This window comes from Aquila chrysaetos, chromosome 22, assembly GCF_900496995.4.
Source record: "Aquila chrysaetos chrysaetos chromosome 22, bAquChr1.4, whole genome shotgun sequence".
In the NCBI taxonomy this organism is placed as follows: domain Eukaryota; kingdom Metazoa; phylum Chordata; class Aves; order Accipitriformes; family Accipitridae; genus Aquila; species Aquila chrysaetos.
The window spans coordinates 14543552-14567369 of record NC_044025.1 but is presented as its reverse complement, the minus strand read 5'-3'; the positions used below and the strand labels follow the sequence as shown (position 1 = coordinate 14567369).

Genomic DNA, 23818 nt, shown 5'->3' with positions numbered 1-23818 from the left:
ACTTTCTGCCTCTTTATTTTAATTCTACCTTGTTGCTAAGTGCTTTGTTTCCCTAATAACAGTGCTCCGTTTAAATGTATATAGATTACAAGACAGTCTGAATTTAATAGCATCTTTCTGGAGGCTGTGAAGGGATCTGCCGCAAGCCAAGTTTCTTGCTAGGGGAGCAGCAGGAAACTTTTCCTAGGGCCGGGTTATCGCAGCACTTAGTTCCAGGTCCACGGGGGGAGAAAGGCTCTGAACCTAGGTCCAGCCTGGTCCCAGTTCCTATCCTATTTTTATCATCCTGTGCTTCTGGGCTTGTCTGTACTTCTTCTCAGATCGATGCCTTTGAGGGTCAGGCTTTTGATTTCCTGCCCTCTTTGAGTTTGGCCGCTGTCACCTGTTAAATTTAGGATTTTTCCATGCAGCAAACTTCTAGTAGCAGCAGTTGTTTGGCCATGGTTCCCACATCGCTCTGGCTCTCGCAGCCCTGTCCCTATCCACCCAACGCTGCGCCTGTCGAGCCAGGCTCAGCCAGTCTGCCCCATACCCCAGCATCCCATAGTGTGTGGGGAACCCCTGCACCCCTTCTGGAGCAAACCATTCCTCTTAGCAGGATTTAAACTGAGCCTAATTACAAGCGAGAGGAGGAGGAAGAGAGACTCTCATTCCTCCTTTATGAAGGTAACATTGACAGCGCTTCCATTTCTCTGTCTTAAAGTTATGGGGGGTGAGGAGGTTGAGCCAAACCCCGTGGTTCATCCCGACCCGCAGGTTGCCAGACCCAGGGATGCTTCAGGGCTCCGGTATGTGATCCCGGCATTACATAATGCACGGGCTGGAAAGGTTTTCTGCTCCCAGCCTGTCCACAGTGGGCATGAACCCCCCAGGGTCTTGTATGCTGGAGGGTTTCCGAGTGTACAGGCACTCTCTGGGCTGGGGAGCTGTAGCTTCTGCTCACACGAATGTTTTGGACTGAAGAGATTGCTAATATGGGTGTGCTTAAGATGTTTCTTCTTGTCGTTCTGTTTTTTTCCCCAGGGGGGTTATTTCCTAATCAACAGTCCCAGGAACATGCAGCTTTTAGGTTTGCGTTGTCGCAGCTCACGGAACCCCCTAAGCTCCTTCCCCAGATCGACATTGTGAACATTAGCGACAGCTTTGAAATGACATACACCTGTAAGTAGCGGCGTTTGCCGTGGTTTCTCTTACTTTGATTCATTTATTCCTGACTGGGGTTTTTTTCTGTCTGAAATATGGGACATCTTGCTCCAAATGTGCAACTCACCTTTAGGGTCTGTGCAAGAAAACCCCAACCACTCGGGCGAAGGATTTCTGAATCATTTTGGTTTGTGCTAAGACATAGGGATGAGGTAGTGCTGCAGTTATTCAGCATGTTTTGCGTTTTCTCTTTCATTGCTTCCAAAGTGGTACAAACCCCCCAACAATTCATTTCCTCTTGTTTCTCTGCCCGACTCACTATGTTCAGGTTTCATTGCCATATTTCCTATAGCCCATTTTCTATATTTACTATAGTACAACAAAGACACCCCTTTCCACCCACGGGGTGCACAGAAGTCTCTGTTCAGTGTGAACAACTTCTTCAGCCCCAGTTTAGCCATCTGTCCTTGTAATTTAAGAAAGACCTAGCAGAAAACAGCAGCTTGGTGCAAGTGGAGTCCAGATCCACAATAAGGGGCATGCCTAATAATGACAGAGGTAAGACAGTTCTAGTTTCAAGAACGAGTGAAATTATTGGCTCTAAAAACAAGTATTAAGAACTGAATTCGCACTGCAGAGTCGACCCTTGGGTGTATCTGCACCCTGCTAAAGCACAGCACTTTAGCTGTGCTGTTCTTGTTATATGATATAGGTGGGAAAAGAAAAAACTGGCTCGCCAGGTAATGCCAAGATTAGCAGCAACAAGTAAGACCAGGAGGGAGCGAACCAGAGGAAAACAAAACCCATAACACAGTTCTACAGTTGCATTAGGGGCTGTTGCAGCATTTGCTTCCCTTGCAGCGAGCAGCATGGTGCTGTGCACGAGGGGCTCGCACTGCAGGCATGCGATACACAAAAAATTTCTCGGTTCGACCTGGTGTCAGACAGTGCTTTCACTCTCTGAGCCTGTGTGTGTGTGTGAGGACTGTCAGGAGGGACTGGAGGAACCCTTCCCTTTGTAGAGCCTGTTGGATTGTTGTTGGCTCACGTCCGTAGTATCCTTGTGATTCACTGAAACATCCTCTCTGCAGTTTAGTCATGTGGAGAGTGGGGTAGAGGTGGACACAAACTGTTCTCTCTGCTAAGAAATACACAGGAGAGAAAAATGCTTTCCTGCAAAAAGAACCAGGAATGTACAAGAGGAGAATTAATAAGGCTCTCTGAAGAGAAAAAAAAAAAAAAAAAAAAAAAAGTTGTGATTTTTTTCTGTTGGAGGGTTTGCAAATACCAGATTGCAGGAATTTCCTCGGCAGTATGACATAGGAGAGAGAGGTAATAATTTGGCCACGCTTTCTTTGGAGTGTCTAATGATACATCTAAAGATTTTCTGTTTGCCAACTACAAGGTTTCCATCAAGGAAGAGCAACTATTTGAGCTCAATCCAGTGGCACTTCCTTGGCAGGAAAACGAGACAAATAGAAGAAAAAAGGCAGACCTTGTACCTATCAAGGGAAAGCATCGCCCACCTGGGGTAGAGTTGCTGACTGTGGCTGGGGATGAGCTATTTCAGTGCTGATAGCACAAGAAAGCAGGAGCTGCAATAATATCGCTAGAATAAATTCTCCATCTGCACGTAGTTTTCCCTCCCTCTCTACGCCTGCCACTAATGGTTTTGTTTACAGCATTAATGTTGATAGCAAGACCACGATACTAGTTATGCTTCAGAAATCTGTCATTAGTACCACGGGGGCGGGGGTGGTCTCACAAAAGCTGAATGGAAGCAAGACAACCTCCCAAAGGATGTTATATTTGAGCTCTATGTAGGGCACATTGTCCTAGATCAGCCCGGCAGAGCACTCCGCACAGTCCAACTTCACTTGTCCTCATTTTTCTTTTCTTACAATTAAAAAATTCCTGAGTTCTTCCTGTCTATGGAAGGCAGCATTTGTTTTGTAAGTACAAAAGAAGGTGTTATTCCATGTACCCTAGGGGAAAAAAAAAAACACCCTACCCCAAAAACCCAGGCTGTTAGGAGACCTGGTTTTAGTACTCTGGGGCTGGAGTGAAACTTTTGCCAGGTATTATCTCCTTCCTCATCTTCCAGCAAATTCCCTTCCTGGTTGCCAAGACCAGATATCAGGAGAAAGATCTGTTATTTACAGTGAATAAAAACCCCGCCTACGCAGTGGTCCTTATCTTCTGAGAAAAGACTGGCCATGCTACCAGTTAAAAGTACCAGGTTTTGTTCCCATGGAGATAGAGAACACAGCGTTTCCTTGTCATTGGCATTACCTGTTTCTCTGATGGTTAAGTCAAGGTTATTTGGACCCTGGAAACCTGGTGCTGCCCCTATCAGGGTCTCCAGTAGGACATCTGAGGAAGACTAGTAGGTCCCAGCCCCCTGGCAAGTCCTGCCTCGTGCTAGGATCCGGCCTCGTGTGCTAGATGTAGTCCTTATGGCAAGTGCCTGAAGCAGCATCATTCAAAATACAGAATATATATTAAGAATCAGTGGTGACGGCAGAAGCAAAAAACCTTGTTGGGCAGCTTGCAGGGGGATGATGAAGTGGCGGGATGAACTGCAGCAAAATGACAGCACCCTGTCTAAGTAGATCGTATGCAAAATGTATCTCAGCATCAACTGTGACACTGTCTACCTCTGCCTGACATATCTCTGCTTACCAGTTAGGATGAGCAAGCTTTGGTGTGACAGTGGGTGAATTTACAGTATGAGATGCACCCATCTGTGCGCAGGTGACAGTGATAGGGAGCTGTTAATGATGTGCTAGTGATGATCATAAATTGGTAACAATAATACCCATGAAAGTGATAAATCTGTAAAATATCAGGAGGCTGCTGTTGTCGCTGGGCTGTCGCTGTGACAGCCCGGCAATAACTTTAGCGTTTCTGATGCTTCCAGTTGTGGACTTTTTATCGTTACGCAGTGATTGTGTGGGGCAACGTTGATCTATGGATCCTGTGGTCCCTGTGCATAACACATCAGTAGAGTATGATTTTAAGCAAACCATAACCATTAAGAAAGCAAAAATAGGTAGTAGATACAAAGTGCGGTAACCTCATATTTTATGTGTGTGGTTGATGCTAGTGTTGTTGCATCACTGAAACATGGGCACATTTCAATAACTGAAATATCTTTCTGAATTCATTCCATCCCACAGAATAGAAGGTAATGAACAGGCTCTGTGTGTGCAGCTGGGTGCGTGGTGTGGCTTACCGGTATGAAAATACACACCTGCCGCTTTGAGTGTTCTTAACTAAAGGTTAGGAGAGTTTATACTTTTGTGCCGTTTCTTCAAAGGCCAAGGCAATTGTTTAGAGGGAAGGTCAATTTAGAGTCCTTCCTTTAGCAGAAGTATATAGCAGCGCAAGGTGACTATAAAGGGTAAAATGTTGGTGTGGCGTAGCTGAAAGGTTTGCCTAGTGACGTAGCAGAGCAAACCCCTTCTGATCAGCTTTAAAGACATGTTCACAGGTTCTGTCTTCAGCCATGTTTGGAAAAAAGCTTTACAGCCTCAACACAGTCGCTAGAAAACTCTGCCTTACTGGGTTTTGCCGTGACTGACGGCTCTCGGGGCAGACCTGACACGGCAGAGTTGATGCTGCAGGTCAGAGCCAAGAGGTGCAGGAAGAGGGGTGCTCTCTGCCAGTTGCAAGGATGCAGGAGGTCTGAAGCTTAGGAGAGAGCTGCAAATTCCTACCCCTGGGAGGTCCGCGGTGGGCACAAGCACCGTGTCCTGTTGGCAGCAAAGAGATGAGATGTTGCTTACTTGAGGCAACCAGTGCTGAGAATAGTTTTCTCTTACTCTTCATCTCGGCTTCCATTCGTGCACATGTAATGCACATCTCCATCCTGTGCACAGCCCAGCTCCTTGGGGAATACGAGTCGTTTCAGCCACAGCTCCATAGCTTTATTTAATTTGTGGTGCAGAGACTCCTGCTTTCAGCCTCTGGCTGGAGTCCCCAGGTGAGCCCCGGCAGCATCAGGCAGACGGTGGTGGTTGCTCTGGGTACCCGGGGAAGATGATGGCTCCGTGACAAACTTCCCCGGCAGTGACCTGGGAGACATGCCCTGTTGAGAGGGACTCGCGGAAGGTGAGTCACCAGCTTGGTAAATGTGTCCCTGCAAAACTCAGGCCGCTTTGCAGGGATGACCAGCGACTAAAAAAACCTCTGTTCATCACTGAGCCCTGTAGCTTTGCTGCTGCAGCCATCAGCTTTTGCATGCTTAGGTGTTGGAAAGAGGCTGAAAAACAATGAATTATTTATCCTTCTCCTTCCATGTATGCACAGCTACAGTTACTGTGGGGTCCTCATACTGAGTACTGGCTGTGGGTGCTGCTAGCATATCAACAGTTGAATCAGTTCTGCATATTAGAAAATGAACACGTAGTTTGGAGTCTGTTCATATTTTATGAAGGCCTCCCAGCACCAATTAGAGAGGGATTTGTAGCGATCACTCACTCTGTGCTTATGTTCTTATCAATAGCAGCAAGCTTAGATCCAGATCAGCTATGAAATGAAGTATTTCTTTTTCTTCTTTTTCTTGGATACTTACGTATATAGATAGAGTATTTCTGGAGATTACTTTTTATCTCTTAAATTACCTCTCAGAGACAGGAAGGAATAGGCACACATTTGAATGTTCTCAAACGAGGATCTAAATTTGGCTTAATTAAACAATTATTGCATGTTGAATTTAAAGGAAGCTTCTTTGTTGACAAACATATGATGGTCGCCATTTCTTGGAAAGGTGTTGCTGTAATTATTCCAGCAGCAATCAATTAAAAAGCAATTTTTATAATTAAACTTCCACAGTCTAAATAAGCCCAGCCCTGTAATAGTATGTAATTGTTGTGGTGTTGGTAGACTTGTTTTTATTTTCACAGTGTCAGAAATCTCATGTAAATGCTTTGGGATTTTTTTTTCCCTGCAGAGCTCAGGATGCTAGCTACGACTATTTAATGTGAGTTAAACCAACAGAAACATGGATTTAATGATCAGATGCAGTCTGATCAACACACCATAGGTACTACAAGGAAATACATCTCCTTAGATTTTGTAATAGGAAAAGATGTGATGCAGGCAGATGAATCATAGAGCATCAATTCACATTAGATCAAACTGAGGTTAAGGATGCTCAATTTCTGGCAGGGAAGGGCTGTAGCTTTCTAGGAAGTGCACGTTTGTTTAGTGAGATGCCAGCACCTTACAGAGTCAGGTCCAGCCCTAAGGAGGGTGCTGATGGGTGAAATCCTGCCAAACTGGGAGGAAGTGGTCCTGGGGGTGACTCCAGCCTCCTGTGTCCAAGGTCTCTGCAGGGGGACAGGGGGGAGCACCGGGTGCTCGGCAGTCACAGCCGCCGCTGCAGAAGGAGGGAGCTTTTCCCATATGCTTTCCCCAAGAAAGAAAAGCATTTAAAATACGAGTGCTGAGCCATTTCCTCAGCTATGGCTGCCAGGACAGGGCAGGTTGTCCGTCTGCCTTCACGGATCTGGACACAGAGAGCCTTGGGTGATGGTGGGCCAATATCATCAGGAGGGACACTGGTGGGGCTCCACTGCCATTCGGCGAAGGCAGCCCTGCCAAGAGGCTGGCAGTGCACGTCAGGCATCAGGAACGGGTTTCCCCCGGTCTTGTGTGTCCATTTCTCTCCAAAGGGCATGGGGGCACTTACTCTTTGCATGACTATTTTTATGTATTTCATTTTTATCCTGGGCTGTGGGAGTGGTGCCTGGGGAGAAAAGCTGATATGACGCAATTAGGAAAAATCAGAGGAGGAATAAGGGGAATTTCACACCTGCAAATCTATCTGCTCATCTGGAAAGGATCCCAAATACTCATTGGTGACAAGCAATAAAGAAAGTGAAGAAGTAAAATTTGGGCTCTGCAGCAGGCAGAGAAGGGATTTGAGAAACAGTGAGCAGCAGAGGCCAGACCTGTCCATTGTGTGACAGTCACAGTTTTCACTCACAGCTTATCCTTTCTTCTCTAAAAATAAAGCTTTTCATGTGATAGGGATCCTACTAAGCCAGAAACGTACCAGCTTTATTTTTTGGCATATTCGCAAGGTGAGAGTGGAAATCTTCATGTGGCTGCAAGGAAGGCAGCGTGGGGAAGCACGCTGCTCCTTTCCAAAACTCTAGTGGGAATTTTAGATATATACGTTTACATTTCCCTTAATAGGGTTAGGGCCCCAAAGGCAACAGCTCTCTGCCAGTAGAAATGGAAACAGTCCTGGTTAGCTTCAGCAACACGTGGAGCTCAGAGCAAACACAAAATCAACATGCTCCTTAAAGAGGCAATAAGTCAGGGAGACTTTAATATTCTGCAGATCCAAATTCTCCGGGGTGCGGTATTAACACAAGTCTGAAGACAAAGATGCATTTATTTCAACTGCATTTCTTCAAAGAGAGATGGGGTTTTACTTCGCTGCTTTTAGTTGTGTAGGACTGAAACAGAATAACGTTTTTGCCCGTGAAAAGTGCCGTCTGGTAGAGCGTGGGATGTCCTTTGGGAGGTTACAAGGACTCCTGAGGAAGTCAGATATTAGGCAAGATGCAGAAGAAGGGCCGAACTGAGCCATTAGCAATCCACCATAATCCCAGCAAAAAAATATTTCAGAGTAATACTGAATGGTTAGAATAATAACAGCATGCTATCTGGCAGAAACTGTTCCCTGCTCACCTGCTGAACTGATCGCTCATTAGCTTACATTGTAACGAGACTCTAGTTGATTTTCTCATGCTGCCCTTTAGCAGCCAGACCCACTTGTTCCCTCTGGGGCATTCTTAAAAAAAAAAAGCCCACCACAATACCAAAGGACAAAAATAACCCCAGCAACATTGATTCTTTTTATTAATGTATATCAGTTTTTCTCTCGATTTTCTACAAACCACACCCTTGTCAACTCGTCCAGGGTTGCAGTTCGGGACGAGACGTGCTTATGCATTGCAGGACTGATTGATCCCCTGAGGAAATAGCAGTGAGAGGCAATGAAGAGGCGAGTAACAGCTACAAATTGCCATATTTTGACTTCTTCAAGAGGGTCTTTTCATTTTTTGACTTCATTTGTTTTTGACAGGGTGGAGGAGTGCAAAAGAAAACAACTGATGTCTAAGGCTGAGATGTAACATACAACTGATGGCAGGATTCTTGTGTGGATATAGCATATGTGTCTGCATCTCTCTATATGCTATAGGAGTCTTGGCTTTGATTTAATAAGCGAAGTCCTGTAACTATGCTAATGGAGATGAAGTGGGAGGGAGATGAAAGATTGAGGGCTGGAGGGTCGGAGGGAGAGATACAGAAGCTGCTGTAGGTAACCTGGATGCAGCGTCGAAGCATCTCACAAGAAAGGGAAGGCTATTTCTCAACTCCCTGCCCTCCCAAACACTTTGCTTTGATCTTTGCTAGCGGTAAGCTTCCACGAGCAAAGGACATCAGTGACTACACTGGTTCAGATGCGGTTTTTCTCCCGCTGGCCTGCCAATATCCCCTGAGTGCCCTGAGCCTTGTTAGCTTTCCCTCCACGCAGCACCCACACCCCGTTCAGCACCATCCACGAGAAGGAGGACGGTGTAGCTATTCTGGCAGGTGAGAGCCGAAAAAATTAGCAGCAAGCATGGGAGCTCACGGGGAGGGTGTGGGTGAGCAAAGTCCAACAGAGAGCACACGGAGCATGGAGAAACGCTGGGTCAGGAGCAGCACTTGGAGCTGGCATGGGGCAGGGAACAGGCAGCAGCTCTAGAGGGACTGTGGACGTGCCATAGCTGGAGTTTTCCTTTGTCTCTTTCCAGCCCTTAGCTAAGCCAGGGGAGGTTTTGCGTTCTGAGGCTCGGTCTCCTGCCCAAATACGAGCTGGAGCCTGCTGGTGTCTCCCATCTGGCCAGCACCGTCGCTCGGCTTTCTCCTCACGTCCCTCTTCCTTGCTGCAACTGCTGCAGAGCCAAACCTCGGTGCTTAGGGCAGGGAATCCCCCGCCTGCGGAGTAGTTATTGCAAACTGCCAGCGTGTTTAACAGCCTGCAGCCCTCTTGCTGCTGCGACAGTCTCAGCATGCCACTGCCCTTTGCCCTCAGTCAGCCTTGTGCAGCAGAATGCCTCGTATCCTTATCGCATGATGAGCGCGTACCATTTATATACGGCTTGTTGCATGATGCACGTGAGCGGGTGGCTGTGTGTCGGTCCTGAGATGGGACCGTTTGCCCGGGGAAAAGGGAGACAGCGAATGCTGAGATGTAGACTGTGGTGGGGTGAAGGTTAGCTGGAAAGGAGGCTCTTTTTGGAGCACGTGTGGCAGGGGAGGCTTGAGGGTGACCACCCGATGGGTGTCTAGCAGGGACCCAGATCAGCGGGGAAACGGGGGCAGGTCTGGGCCGTCGGCAAAGGGCTGAAGCGGCCAGTGGAGCTACAGCTGAGAAAGAGGCCTGGCCTGCAGGGAGTTCAGGAGAAATGTCTTTGTGCAGAAGGTGATTAATGTCTTTAATGAACTACCAAAAGGAAGTAATAGAAAGCCAAACCACATACGGCTGCAGTGGGGGAAGGGGCTGAGGGGACGTTGTTGTTGCAGGCAAGGACGAGGAAGCGAGCTGCGGTGCAGCCCATGCAGCGATGCCGTTTCCAGTTCACTGTCCCAGAAAAACAGTCGGGCACAGCAGCTGTCCCTAGCCCGTCCTGAGCAAAGGCAGAGCTGAGTGCACTTCACAGATTTAATCAGAATTAATTCAGTCTTCCAGCCTATCCTGGTTCTGGGGTGTTTTCTGCTCAGCTTGTTACAGCTGTGCCAACCAAAACCCACTGTCTGCAGCTTTGAGGTGTGGGGATGGTAATCTGGGAGTCCCCGTGCTCCTTCCCTGTGGGGACAGCAAAGGCAGAGGCCTTGGGGAGAGCGGAGCGTTGCTGGAGGCTGGGACCTGGATTAGCCTAGGCTGACAGGCGTTAAAAGTCATCACTTGTTTGAGAACCCATAAGAAATGTGGGGATGAAGTCAGGCAGATTTCTAACATTGAGTTATCTACATCGTAACATCCTCCACCTTAGCAGCCTCACGTGCCAGACTCAGCAGAGACCTCAGTGGGAGCACATACCAACACCTCTCCTGAAACCAATGAGCCCCACATGGTCCTGAGGCTTGCACAAGGTCACCCATTCTCAGTCACCCGCTGACTAGAAAACCAGCTCTTCATGTTCCCAGATGTGCCCATGTTTATGTGCTAATAATTAGGGAGACAGTGAGCTCACCGTGCAGCCCCCAGGTAGGAGGTGAGATAGCTCCAGCATTTCTACCCCTGGTCCTAGAGCAACCACACACCTTCAGAGATGAGCCCTTCCCCAAAAAGCCCATATCACCTCTTGTTCTGGAGTAACTAGCACTAGTTTGGGGTACAGGCTTGCTCTGTCAAAGAGGAAACGCATTCAAACATCGTCACAGTTTTAGTGAGGCTTAACAGTCACGCTGAAGTGGGAAAACCAACGCACAGCATCTCAGGTAGCAGCTGTCAGTTAAGAGACCATTCCCAAACTTCTCCTCTTTGCTTGGGAAGCTTTAGCCTATCAAAGCTTGTTCTCAAGTGAAGCCCTTACATGTGCTCTCAGTACAAATGCTGGATGCACTGTGCCCTAATTGAACTTTTCCTTCCTTTGCAAAATGCCAGGTAGGTAAAGCAACAGGATTCCATCCTTATCAGGTCAGTTCTGCTTTGCTAGATGTCTGTGGAGGGACAGAGGAAGAGTAGGGAAGAACCAAGGCCAAGTTTGACCCAGGGTGCCCATGCCATGTTGCTGCTTACATGCCTTAGTAGCGTCCTTAAGCAGCAGGTCCTAAGTCCTCAAAGCATGAAGAAGGGAATTTGTCCCCTCTGACTTCTCTGGCTAAGGGATTAGTTGCCCTCGTCTAAGCTACTCATCAAGGTTACCTCTGTAATCAGCGGAGAGCTCTCCAGTGAGCAATCCTTCTGAACTGTTTTAGACACCCATCTTCGTACGGGAGGAGTTGCCCTCCAGAGGTGCCTGCTTATCTCCCTTGTCATACAGGGAGCCAAGGTGACAAACTTGGCTTAGACAGCTTACCATGAGACCTTGAGAGGTAGGTGAGATGAATCCTACCCCAAAGTGTCTGCAGCTGTATTATGTCCTTCTGCTAATTCCTCAATACTCTGCTGAAAGCGATACCTCAGCGGTACCAAACATTTTCCTGCTCTCCCTGCGAGCAGCCTGTAAAGGCTTTGATAAAAGCAGGCATCACATTGCAAACAGGCAGTTTGCAGTTGTGCTATTCTGCTATGTTGCTAAGAAGTGAAGAAAACATATGTTCATGGCATAGAAACTGTTCTTCTCAGGTTCACCTTCTGTATTTTGGTACAGTACTGCAGTGGCCCCGCAAGGGCAAGGGCCTGCTGTTGTCCCGAGACATGCTGTCATCCTCTTAGCCTCTTCTATTTCTCACTTTTCATGGGCTCGCTGCTGGTAGTAGTGTTTGCAGTGCTCTAACAACGATGCCTGGGTTTGCTTTTGCTGTCTTGTCTTTAAGCAGATCTCTCTCTCCCTCTTTCTGCCGATATGCTCCTGGCTGATACTGCCTTTCCCTAGGAGTAGGCTCCAGGGGATCATAGAGTTGGTATCATCAGGGGAGGAATGCCTTCAGATGCGAACTGTCAGATTTTCAAAATACCGCCCAGGGATTTGACTGAGCAATCCCCACTAGCTCTAATGGGAAGAGCACAGCTAAGGCCTGCATGGCACTGGAACAATTAATCTTGTAAGCTTTTTTGAGGGGAAAAAAACCCAAAAAACCCAACCTGTTTGCCCCCCCCCCCCAAAGTCATTTCCCAGGTAGCATCCTTTAGCAGCTGAGCCAAATTAGACCCAAAACCCTGGATCAAAACACACCTGAAAATCCTGGGGATACTCTGAATCCCACCCTGCTCTGGTCCCGAGTTCTGATTGCCATTTGACAGCAATCTCAGAGGAGTGTGATAGCCATGTGCATCCAGGTTTACTGTTTCAAGCCTGTCTTGGGAAGGAGAGTAAAAGTGTGAATCCAAACTAGCAACTGGAGCAGAACAACTTTAAAAACCAAAGGAAAAAAAAAAAAAATCATTGCCTTTGGCTCCCAGGGCTGTGCAGTGAAATCTAGAGCAGTGTCATAGAGGCTGGGGGTGGAGGGAATCGGGGTCAAGATGACTGAGGTACAGCAGCTTTCTCTGGTGGGATTGCGGAGCCTTTGGCGAAGGTGTGTTTGTCTCAGCGCTGTCTGCGTTAATCGAGCTGTGCGGGGGCTGCAGCCAGAGGAACGCGGTGCACTGCTGTAGGACTATGGGTGCTCATGCTATAGGATGTTTCATGGCCAGAACTGCAAGAAGTGCTGCAGAGGTGTAGTGTGCAGGGGTGAGATTTGCAAGGTTTTTCCTAGCTATCCTTGCCTGCAGCCAATGCAGTGAATTATTCACTTTCAACAACAACAAATTTACATTAAAAAAAAGGCTCCATCAAGAGGAAATTGCACTTGACAGTCTCCCTTTAGCCACCGGAGAGCAGCACGCAGACAGGCGCGGGAGGCTGCCTTCCCATCCCTTGCTGTCTTCGCGTTCTGTGGTTTTGGCATTGCAAAAATGGGAAGCAGCTGTAAACCCTTTGGATCACAAATGGATCTGGGAGTCTGCTAACAACTCATTTATTATCAGGGAGCAGACAGTTTCCTCTGAGCCAGTGCCATCTATCATTTCTTAAAGATGCTGTGAGATTGAAAGAATTTGCTTTAAGAGTTGGCACCTGGAAGCCAGTAATGAGTCCACCTCTGGGAAGAAATCTCCTTCCTCACTAAGATTTCTTTTTTTTCCAGCTGCAGCCAGAGCAGTCCGTGGGTACCACTGCCCAGGGCAGACAGGGAGAGAAGTGTGCAGCAGATGCACTCTTTCCTCTGAAAAGTTTGAGAGCATCCCTGCTCTGAAAAATTCCTTGAAAGAAATGAGGGTCCTTTGCTTCTCTCTCTCTGTGCCCAAAATACTGATGCAGGGAATGTTAAGAGGCTATTCCAGCCCCATATAGGCAACTCCAGGCAGGTTAAGTCTGCCACACAAAATATCGCACCCACAATAAGCACCTGCTGCTGCCTGGCCTGGATTTCATGCTGTTTCAGCACAGCACCGCTTCCTTTGCCACATCAGCCCGTTTGCTCCCCCAAAGTGTGGAGTTACACAGCGGGAAGGGGGCTGTGGGGCCACGCTGGAGCCCCAAACAAGTCCCTGCACCCAGAGACCTGCAGTCAAAACAGCTCTGCCAAAGGGTGCTTCCCTGTCCTTTTGCCCGATGCACTGGGCGAGGGTCCAGGCGAGGGTCCCGCGGGGTCTCCTGTGCAGGTGTTGAGCGGTCTGATGTGGGCACTCCAAATCCAACCCTCCTTTGCTATAAAGAGCAGTGGGGTGCTGAAAGCCCATGTTAATTATGCTCCTTGCAGCAGCTATGAGCTCACACCAGTGATTTTGGCTGCTGTTATGTCCTGGCTGCTTAAAATCCCGGGCTCCCGACGTCCTTCAAGGGAATCTGCTGTCAGAGTCAGGAGGAGAGATGGGCAGATGCGCTGGTGCGTGGGGGGTGTCCCCAGGTGATAAGGGGCACTGTGACCCTCTGCACCTATTTTTCTCAGTTTTCATGTTTAGTTGATTGATGTGGTTTAGCCTTTCTTCCTTTAATTTGGACTCATGAATTACTCCAAGCAAAGCCAGCATTTGTCTTAATTTTGGTTTGTTTTTTAAACATCTTTTCAGTGTGAAGGGAAATCAGGGCTACACATACTTGGTTCGGCACTATCTGTTTCCTGGATTGCGGATCAAGCTCTTTCTAAAGAAGGTTCGCTTGATCCAAAGGCGCTCGAAGAGATTTTGTAGACTGTGATCCCGTCGCTGCTGTCTTTACCTTTCCTGCAGATTTTGCCCAGCAACGCTGTGCTCCACCCTGATTTTTGCTCGTTCTTCCCTTCCCTGCAGCAGGGTTTTCCTCTTGGCTGTTCTGCTCCTGTCTGTGCCTGTAACCGTTTCAAGCCCCGTGCTTAAGATGTCATGACCATCTCACGGCTGTCGTGGTTTCTGCTGTTCACCTGTTGCATCTGCCTCTTGTCATGAGTTTAGTAGGCTCTCACAGCAGTGTTTCACCATTATATTTGTTTACCGAATATTTGGCGTCCTGATTGTTAGCTTAGGCCTGTAAGTACCAAATATCAGATCTTTAAAGGCATTTCTTTGTTTACTGATTCCTCCAGGAACATATGATGTAGTGTGTTCTAAGGGATGCTAAGTGTCCCTGTTTGTCTGTTTTGAGCACAGCACAAATAGGATTAATGTATTTTTATTTTTATTTTACCCAAACCATTTTTTTTCATGAAAGAAGAAGCCAAAAGCAGTATTATAGCACAATGATTTTTTTTTTTTTTTTTTCAAGGAAGGTGTGTGTTTCTGCTCTTCTGTTCTGTGGTGATGCTTCTGTCTGCTGTAGAACAGGCTCTAACGGTAGCTAAACCAGGATTGCTCCCATGGTCCACTTTCCTCCTGCCCATGCATGGGTGAGCTGGGAGCGCTCACCTCATCTCTGGCTATTCCTGACTCCATTATGCTTTGGGTGGACAAGGGGAAAGGACAGTGTTGGGTGCTCCCAGCCTGGCTGTGCTGTGGTGAAGGGTGAAGAGCTTGTGTTGTTGCACGCGGGTCCTCCTCTCTGGCTTGGTTTGGCACGGTGCTCTGGGATACTTTGTGTGGGAGCTGATCCCCTTTCCCTGATCCTCATCTCTCCCAGAGAGAGATCTTGCCTCAGGGTCATGCATCGGTCTTACACCTTGTTTTCTGGTTTGTCAGAGGAATCTCCTGCCAAGCTCAGATGACTGAGGAGCTCTAATGGCTTCTTTTTCTCAATAATTGAGAGGTAGAAAATGTGCAAGGAATACACTAAGAAATGAATGGTGTAAAAAAAAAAAAAAAAAAAAAGGTCTTGTAAAGGGTGTATTGAGGAAAAAAAAAGAGAATTGAGTTTTAGGCAAGTTGTAGCATCAGGGACAGATGATAAATGGGAGCTGAAGGCTTCTGGGAAGCACATTAGAGGCAGCCTCTAACGTGTTCTTTAAATCAACATTTGTTGCAGTTTGGCCCCATGCACAGACAGCAGCTAAAGCGTGCAGTGAAATGCCTCCTCTGATACTGCGTCCCATCACTCTAACTGTGGGGCTGTGCAATTAGTGAAGGTACCAGCACAAAAAAGGACAGAGTCTGAGGTCCTGAAAGAGCAGAACCTGATGCATTGGGCTGTGTAGGCTTTTCTGCAAGGAATGAAAGACTAATCACTTTTCAGACATGTCCTAAAGTTAACAGACTTTGACTTCAAGCCTCAAACAACCTACCTGTGCATTTGAAACCTTGGCTGTGTCAGTAACTTTTCTTTCTCTTGTGTGCGAGACTGTATGTGAAGGGTGACTTTAGGGGGAAGTTACATTTTAAGGGTTTTTGGGGTACTCTCCCATCCTGGTGCCTTTTTTTGGTTTTGTTTTTCAGTGAGACTGGACGGGGGGCAGTGGGAAGGGCTGGCATTGATGAGGCACCATCAAAGCCACCCTGGGAATATCTGGAGCCCCCTCTGATACAGCAGCGTCCATTTAGCTGGAAAGGGCTGGGTGCTCAGAAGGGTGGATGTGCTTTCTGTGATTGCCAGGGTTGATAAATAAGTGGAGAGACATGAGTGAGCGCTTGCCCATAGAAGAGGACACGGCTTTGCATTTCTGGCCAGTCCCGCATTAGCCTCATTTTCTTGCTTAGGCTCACGTTTACAGTCCTTGCTTTTCATGATGAATCTGATCCCCCTTTGGGAGGGTCCACAGATCCCTGGCAAGCAGGGATGGCCGTCTGGTGGGTACCCAGAGCTCTCCTGTGTCTGCTGGCACATGAGCAGCAGGGTATGATGTCTGGGAAGTGATGGGGGAGCTATTCCTCTTCTCCTGGAAGCACCAGGCAGTAGATGGGTAAAGGCCATAGGTGCTTTGAGTGGGTGAACAAATACTACCTCTGCATGCAGGATCCTCAGGGACAATTTCCCCCAAGCAGACTTTGCCACAGAGCAGCCCAGCAAAGTGGAAGTGCCAAGGGGCCATGCTGGGTGGCCACAGTCCATATTATTTGCCATCTGTTCTCCCATTGCTGTTATGACAGCAGGAAAATGTCCTTCATGTCGGTAGTGTAGGCTCATTCATCTCCGCTCCCGAAGTGACAAAAGCATGATTCACCTGCTCGTCTCGATCGTCGTCTTCCTCCCCAAACGTGGCACTGGGATTTGGCCCATATGGCTGGCCAGCTTGGCTGACACCCTTTGCACCATGCTGCCTTGCCAGAGATGGGACAAGCATAGTGCTGGAGATGAACGCTGACATGACTAAGCCACTTCGGAAGAGGAGGGACTGAACCAGCTCTCCTTCTCCACCACTGCCCACAGGGAAGCGTTTAATCTCCTGATGGGAAGAAATTCACAGAGATGCATTTAAAATACTAACCCTTGCACAGAGGAGGACGGCTTCTCTTGATTTCCCTTTTGTGTAGTACCAGGCGGTCTCGCGGTGGGTGAAGCTTTTCCATTCAGCTCAGCCAGTGTGCCATTAATTTTCCTTTTTGGTCTTCAAGGCCTGAAGAAAGATTATCGATAACTCTCAATTGAGCGAAACCTTTCTTTTGCAGACAAACTTCCTTAGGGAAAAAACGGTGAAAGGCTGTGGATTCTCTGCTTGTCTGAACCAAGCCTGTCACCCCACTAGAGTTAGGTTTTCATTAGATAAAAAGCTAGTAGGCAAGTGGCTTGCTCTTTCCGTGTGTCTTGCAAACTTCCTCTCCACTCCACGTAAGGAAGGCAGTTTGGGGGCACTTCCCTCCCACGATTACCCAAAGTGTTTTAACTGGTTGTGACTGGAAACCCACCAGGCCTTTGAGGAGTCTGAGCAAACCATGAATCGTCCTTAACCTAGACAGAGTCAAGGAGATCTCTTCATGCCCACATTAAAGAAGCCAAAAATCAATTCCTTTGGGCTTGCTTCTTCCGAGTCAGGACCTTCCATAACCAAAAGACTAGAAGCAGCCCAGTACAAGTTTCCCAGCAGACCCAAGGTAGATATGCTGCAGATGTTGCAAATAAAGGAAAATGTATGTTCTGTTTTGTTTTCCCTGCTGTGGTTTAGTAGCAGTGATCGTGGTGAGGCCTGGAGTTTTCCAGTCTGAGCTTGGCAGAGAAAAGCAGAAAATGTCTAACTACTGCAAGAATTATAATTTTTATTAGGCATTCCTGTGGTTTTATCAAAGTATGAAGCGAATTCTGGGAGGGCTGTAAAGAAACGTTTTCTCCCAGGATGTCCGCAGGTTGGACCCTGGCACTTGCAGGCGTGCTTCCCAGAGTGACTCCCTTCTGAGTTGCAATCAATAACAGAAATAACCGTGGAGACGGTCAGATGCACTGAAAAGTCGTTATGCCTGATACGATGTCCTCATCATCCCTATATGGGAAAGCAGCCACTTACTGCCTATAAAACTTTTTATTTTCTGAGGATATTAGAGGTTGCTGTGTAGGGGGGGCATTAGCCTTATTTAAATGCCCAAAATATTTATTGAGGACATATTGAGGACATATTGAGGACATTTCCTCTATATTCTCTCATGATAGGATGCCCCAAATCCAGTGACACTAATTAGCTACTTAAACTTTTTCTTTCCCCCCCGTCCCCCCCAGCTATGGCCAAATCTCTCCGGATTTAGCAGCACAGCAAAGATTTAACAGAAAGTGTAAATGGGAAAAGCATACGAGAGGAGAAATTGTAGGATAAGATTCTGTGCCTGTTAACTGATGGCATTTATAAATTATAGCTGAGAGATGTCATATCAGTGGAAATGGAAAACAGCTTAGTGGATTATAAAAATACCCTCTATAAACCATTTTAATGCCTAATTTTTTTAAATCTCTTACGGTAGGTGTCATAAAAATGAATTCTAGCAGAAAGGATAAAAATTTTCCCTTGGTAAACTGGCTAACTGGTGATTAGAGGCTGTCAGGGCGAACAAACTCTTGGTTAGGCTGAGGTGCTGAAGTTTGGCTGAAGACAGCAGTCTTCCATTTCTGGGGAGGTGAGTTAGCTCGGGGGTAAAATGGCTCCAAATCCACAGGGCGAATATCACTGCAGGAAAATGTCCTGCCATCCCAATGGAGCTTCTCTTGGCCAAGAGGAGAGGAAGGCTGAGGAGCAAGCAGTGGGGGCAGAACTGTGGGGCAGGAGCTATACCATGGGCTGTTTTGGGACAGGACATGAAGGGAAATTGCAGAGGGACAGCAGTCCAGGAGGGAAGAGCTGGGGTTGCTGGAAAATGCAGCTGTGGACGTGAGATGGGACGGTGCTAAAAGATGCGTGTGGGATGTCTTGGAAGGAGCCATGAAGCGGTGATGGACAGAAGGGTGCATTTGGTGTCTACCAGGCTGCAGTGACTTTGGTTCCACCACTTCCTCGAGTATCAGATATATTTAAAATTAAACTCATAAGAAAGAGTGAAAAAGAGAGCCGCAGCTCTGGTCTGCCCAACGAAACAGATATTTTGGTTGCCCAGTGGCCAGCGTTTGCAGGTACATGCTATTTCAGAGAGGTTGCTACTCCAGGTTTCCTTCCTCAATTCTCTGTGGCCCCTGGGCACCTTCTGTCCCCTCCTGTGCCTCGTTTTGAAAAGCACAGCCAACGCTCAATTCTGGGTTAAGATATTTAAGGACACAATGTTTTGCAGTACATTTCCAAGCTGCTTGCATAGGAAAGGGTAAATGACCTACCTCTCCCTGTCCTTTCACAGTCTAGTTCTGGGGATGCATTCAAAGGCACCGATTCTCTCGCTACCTTTGAAGGCTTTGTGTCAGTTCTCCCCATAGATCCATGTACCGTAGGCCTCTTTTGTGTCCTGCCCATATTATTTTTTCCAGAAGAAGAAATCTGCATGTGGTATAGAAATGGTATTAACTTCCCTAACGTGAGCTCGCAGCAGAACTGCGTTTGCACTGTGTCATTGGGGATGTGTCAGGCTAGTTCCACAGGGAGGCAAGATTTAGTGTGTGGACTCCAGCTGAGCACCTTATAGCACCAGTGCAGGAAAGGCAATTTACCAAATTAAATTGCACAATATAGGATGTCAAGCAGCCTACTTCTGGGTCCTGTTCACTGCAAGGGACTTCATCGTGACATGAGCTAAAGGGATGAGTAACAGCCTTCAAATTGAAAGCTTACGAAAAAATCTCATGCAGAATAATCCAAGGGCAACCTGCACCCAAGTTCCCCAAGCTCCACTTGGGCTGGGAGTGTGTTTTCAGTCACAGAGAGATGAGCTGTCTTGCCTCTAGGCCTTTTCTGTTCTCTTGTATAAATCAACCAAGGGCTGACTATAAAAGGAACTGGAGGAAAAAAATGGGATTTATCTGTCCCTTTCCTTCCTTTCCCATCACCTTTTTCCTGCAGATGGCACAAGTGTGAGTCTTTTCATCTGTCCACCTTGCACCAAAAGTACCTAGAGGGGAAGAGATCTTCAGAACACTTGATTCATATACAGGTTTTTGTGGGGAAAATGAGAATGAAGAAAAGGTGGGAGATGTATTCTGATTACAAAGCTTTCTTATTTAAAACTGGGGCTATTATTCAGAGACAATACTGGAGTAGTGACTTTTACAATTTTATAGTATCACAGTATTTGGGGTTTTTGTTAGCAACCTGTTTTCTGTAGTCAGGTTATACTCTGGGAGACCATTTTCATTTTTACAGAGAGTTTCCAGCCCAACGCTCTTGGAGAGATGAGTAGACTGTACCCTAAATCTTTACAAACCAGACACCAAATAAGTAGATTATGCAATTTATTAGCACTGTTAAGCCCATCAGGTGTTTAAAAATCAGAGCCATGGGTTTTGTCAGGTAGCATTGCTGGGCCCATGCAATACCCCAGCAGAGCAGCTCAGAGCGGAGGAGAAGCAGTTGCTAATTAGGCTTTCAGAACCCCTTTGGGCTTGTCATCACCCAGTTATAGCGATAAACACCCACATTCTCTTTACTTCCAAACTAATACACCCGATGCCCACTACTGCACACATTCTCTACTTACTGCCACGTTTTTGTCAGTAGCAAGTACACGCAGTGGGTTGCAAAGCAATTCTTTCTATATACCCATAGGTGCCTACCAAGCCAAATGAGAATCCCTTTACTACCTACTTACGGAGAAGGGCTCCAAAATGATCCTCTGGGCTATCTATTTTGGAGGATTGGAAAAAGAAAACAAAGCTATATTGTCTGGAATTGGGGTAGGAGGTTTTTTGTTGGGTTTGGGGGTTTTTTCTTCTGCTGGCTGCCTACTGTTCCGACAAGAGGCATGGCACCGGGTTTTACCATGTATTTGCATTGTACATTAACATGCAGCGATATTACAAGAGGTTGTACAGTGCAGGGAACAGGCGTAGGCAGAGAGTTCATTCATCAGGAGATTTCAGCAAAATGGCAGCATGGGAGCTGAGCTCCCATTGGATGCAATATTCCTTTACGTTGATGAATCTGGTCCTCGCTCCTTTGTCATAAACATACTTAAGGATTATTGCTGTTATTTTTCAAGCTTGTCTTACCTGTTATAAACCTCTGAAACAAAACTGGGGGAAATTAAATGGTGAAACTACATGGCCGTGGCAGAGAAACTAATTCCCTTTGGTTTTTGGACATTTCATTTGAACAACTGTCTTAGAAAAGCTCTCCCACAGGACAGCTCCATCATGTGAAATTCCCAAGGGATCTGGCAAGTCAAATGAATAGTCCATCTGCTAATTAGGTGGCAGCTGGCTGATTGTATTTCTTGCTGGTAGGAGAAACCTTTTGCATGGAAAATGGAAAAGTCTCACCTAGATGAAGAAGAGGATTTTGCAGGTGTGACTGCAAATGTCCGTCTGTCTCTCCCAACCAAACTAGAACAGAACAAACCACTGACAGTTACTTTTGCTGAAGATCTTTCAAAGGCATCATTGACCATCATGGGGAGAGCTTGCATTGCGAGTTCACCTGTATGAGCAGGAAAGCCGAAAGGAAAGTTAGCAGCAGCAGGGATGCTAATATGTACTGAGGTCCCAGCAGATGAGTAACACGCAGAGTATAATCGGTGGAGGCAAAGCCCTGAGGAGTTTGTATAATGTCAACCAGTTGTGAGTCCTGGCCTTCATCCCGCTTCAGCCCTGGGACAGGCAGACCAGTGCAGCTTTAATTTGACCTATAGCTTCATTGCTATCATTGCCACCAACCTTAGCGCCACTGTACATTTCGGTCCTTGTGTACATCGCCTGGTCTTGCCTGTGCATCATTCCAGCATAGAATTTGGCCATTTCTGCAGAAATCACTTTCCAGGTTGGGCTGGGCTCCTGTGCAGACACCTCTGCTGTCATGACTACGCTAGCACACAGTGAGTCCAGGCACTGCGATACAGCAGGCTCAATGGCACATACTTGGTTATCAGTGGAGCGTGTACATGTACTTGTTCCAGAGATGTCCAAGCTCTATTAATGCACCTAAATCCTGGGCAGCACCATGTGCTGCCATTCAAGTCCTGAGCATCTTTTTGCATATGCTGGTGCAGTTCAGTGTGATCTTGCACTACTGACTCCAAAGGAAGAACAAAAGCAAGTAATCAAAAAAGGATAACATTCTCCTTGTTGAGGCTTCCAGTGTAGTGGCCTCCAGTTTGATTTATGCTTTGGGGGGGGCGGGGGGTTGATAGTCCATGGACAGCGCTCTGTCTGTCTCCCACTTAGAAATGTGTTCTCCATAAGTGCTCCAGCAGAAATGATGTCTGCTGGAGTCTGCAGACAGCCTGGAAAAAAAAAAAAAAGAAAAGCTCTCAGAAGCATGATCCACATCCTATTCCTCCCTCTCCCCACACACTCATCACTGTATCTTCTCCCAGCGGAGCAATGCTGAAGCCTAAGATATCACTTTAAATGTCAGTCATTTAACTGCTAGTTATTTTAGCAAATAAGAGTGGGACTGTCTCCCTCGGGTTGACTGAAAATTGTTAAAGGAGGGGAAAAAAGACAAGAAAAGAAAAGAAAAGGAGAAGAGAGAGAAAAGAACAGAAAGGACAAAGGGAAGCACCAGGAAAAAAGACTCGTGGTGCCAGTATCTGAGAGAGACGGAGTCAGAGGAAGGCGTCCCAGTAACATGAATAGGCTGTTTCCCACCGAGGGGTTCAGGGGACAATAATGAGCCCTTTGTGATGTACCTAAATTACCCAGTCTTATCCTCAAGGCTGTGTTCTGACTTGGGTCTCTGATTCTCCTGCTGGTGTCGGCAGCAGCTCTGCCACTGTCTGTACTTCGCTGGTCAAGTGCCAGCCTGTTGGTTTGGAAGAAGGCAGCAGAAAGGGAACCATTCTCCAAGGTGGAGGGATGCTCCTGTGTTTGGGAGATGGCAAAAGAGCTGCTAATTAATGCTATAAGAAGCATGGGAATCCTTTTTCCTTTTGACTCATATCTTGCTCCACATCCCCATCTCCTTTCATGTTGTTCCCGAGTCCGCTTAACCCTTGGTGGAACAGAAATGGAGCTGATACCTACTTAGTGCTTGGAACAATTGAGAGGTTTTCTCTTGGAGAATCACTTCAGCTCCATGTGTTGGTAGTGCAAGTTTTCTCTACATGTAGATAACATTCAGGGTGTATTAATATGCTGTCATCTGGTTGTTCGCATGAGCTGTGTTTGTTACATTCCCTGAGGCTCTGGTTCTTCTGGCATGGAGGCCTGTATGAGTTTTAAATCTGGAGTCTGTCCATGCACGACTTTGAAATTCACTTTGGAGAACATTTGAGGAAGGAAAAAGCAATTCTCAAGCCAGAAGAGCAGTGTTGGTGCTGGCAGAGAACCCCCCAGAGCAGAGAATTCCTTCCAGAAACCCTTGTTCTCATCCCGAATTAATCAGAATAGTCCTTTGAAAGTGTATATCGAATGTGGATATCCTCAGTTACATCAGCTAATAGTCAGACTCGAAGCCTTTAATGGCATTACTCCAAGTAACCAAGAACAGAATTGGCCCCCTGCCTAGGGATCCCAAATCTGACCACAGGCAATCATCAGGAATAGCGTGTTTTTCTGAGGATAAACATGGAAAACCTACTGGAAAAAAAACAACAAACAAAACCAACAAAAACAAAGCCAAACTGAGCCCCCCGCAAAGCACTGGAAAATAACTGCTAGATTATTATCTTTACGATACCTCTATTTAGTTATATTTTAAAAGGCACACCAAAATCATGACTATATAGAAGATAAAGCAAATGTCTGCATTTTGTCTGAATAGTCCATTTACCATGATAAATTGTCCCCTGTTAACATTGCATCTGCTTGTCATTCTTAACAGTGATGAGGGAGGGCAGTAAAAGTGAATTTGTGCATGGAGTCCATATAATATCCATTAGAAAAAACAATGCCTGGCAATTGAGCATAGCAGTCCCTCAAGAGCTAAATTATCATTTAAACTAAGTACAAAAGGAGGAAACCAAACCTTTTGTAAAAGTTGGAGGCTTTTTTTTAAGAAATGAACCAAAGCAGACTCACTACTTTGTCTGGTTCAAGGCTGTTCTGTGTAGATGAGAGCAAAC

The 23818-nt window shown here is 46.7% G+C and overlaps 1 protein-coding gene across 3 annotated transcripts in view; it reads left to right on the top strand.

The window, feature by feature from the left end:
• Positions 1-23818, top strand: part of GRIA1 (glutamate ionotropic receptor AMPA type subunit 1) — a 129837-nt gene that overhangs the window by 1458 nt on the left and 104561 nt on the right. For all 3 annotated transcript variants that reach the window (XR_003921060.1, XM_029998050.2, XM_029998051.2), the window contains exon 2: positions 1024-1161. Coding sequence is in view for 2 of the 3 variants with exons in the window: in XM_029998050.2 (XP_029853910.1) it covers positions 1024-1161 (138 nt within the window). In the remaining variant the exon portion in view is untranslated. The remainder of the gene's footprint in view (positions 1-1023; positions 1162-23818) is intronic.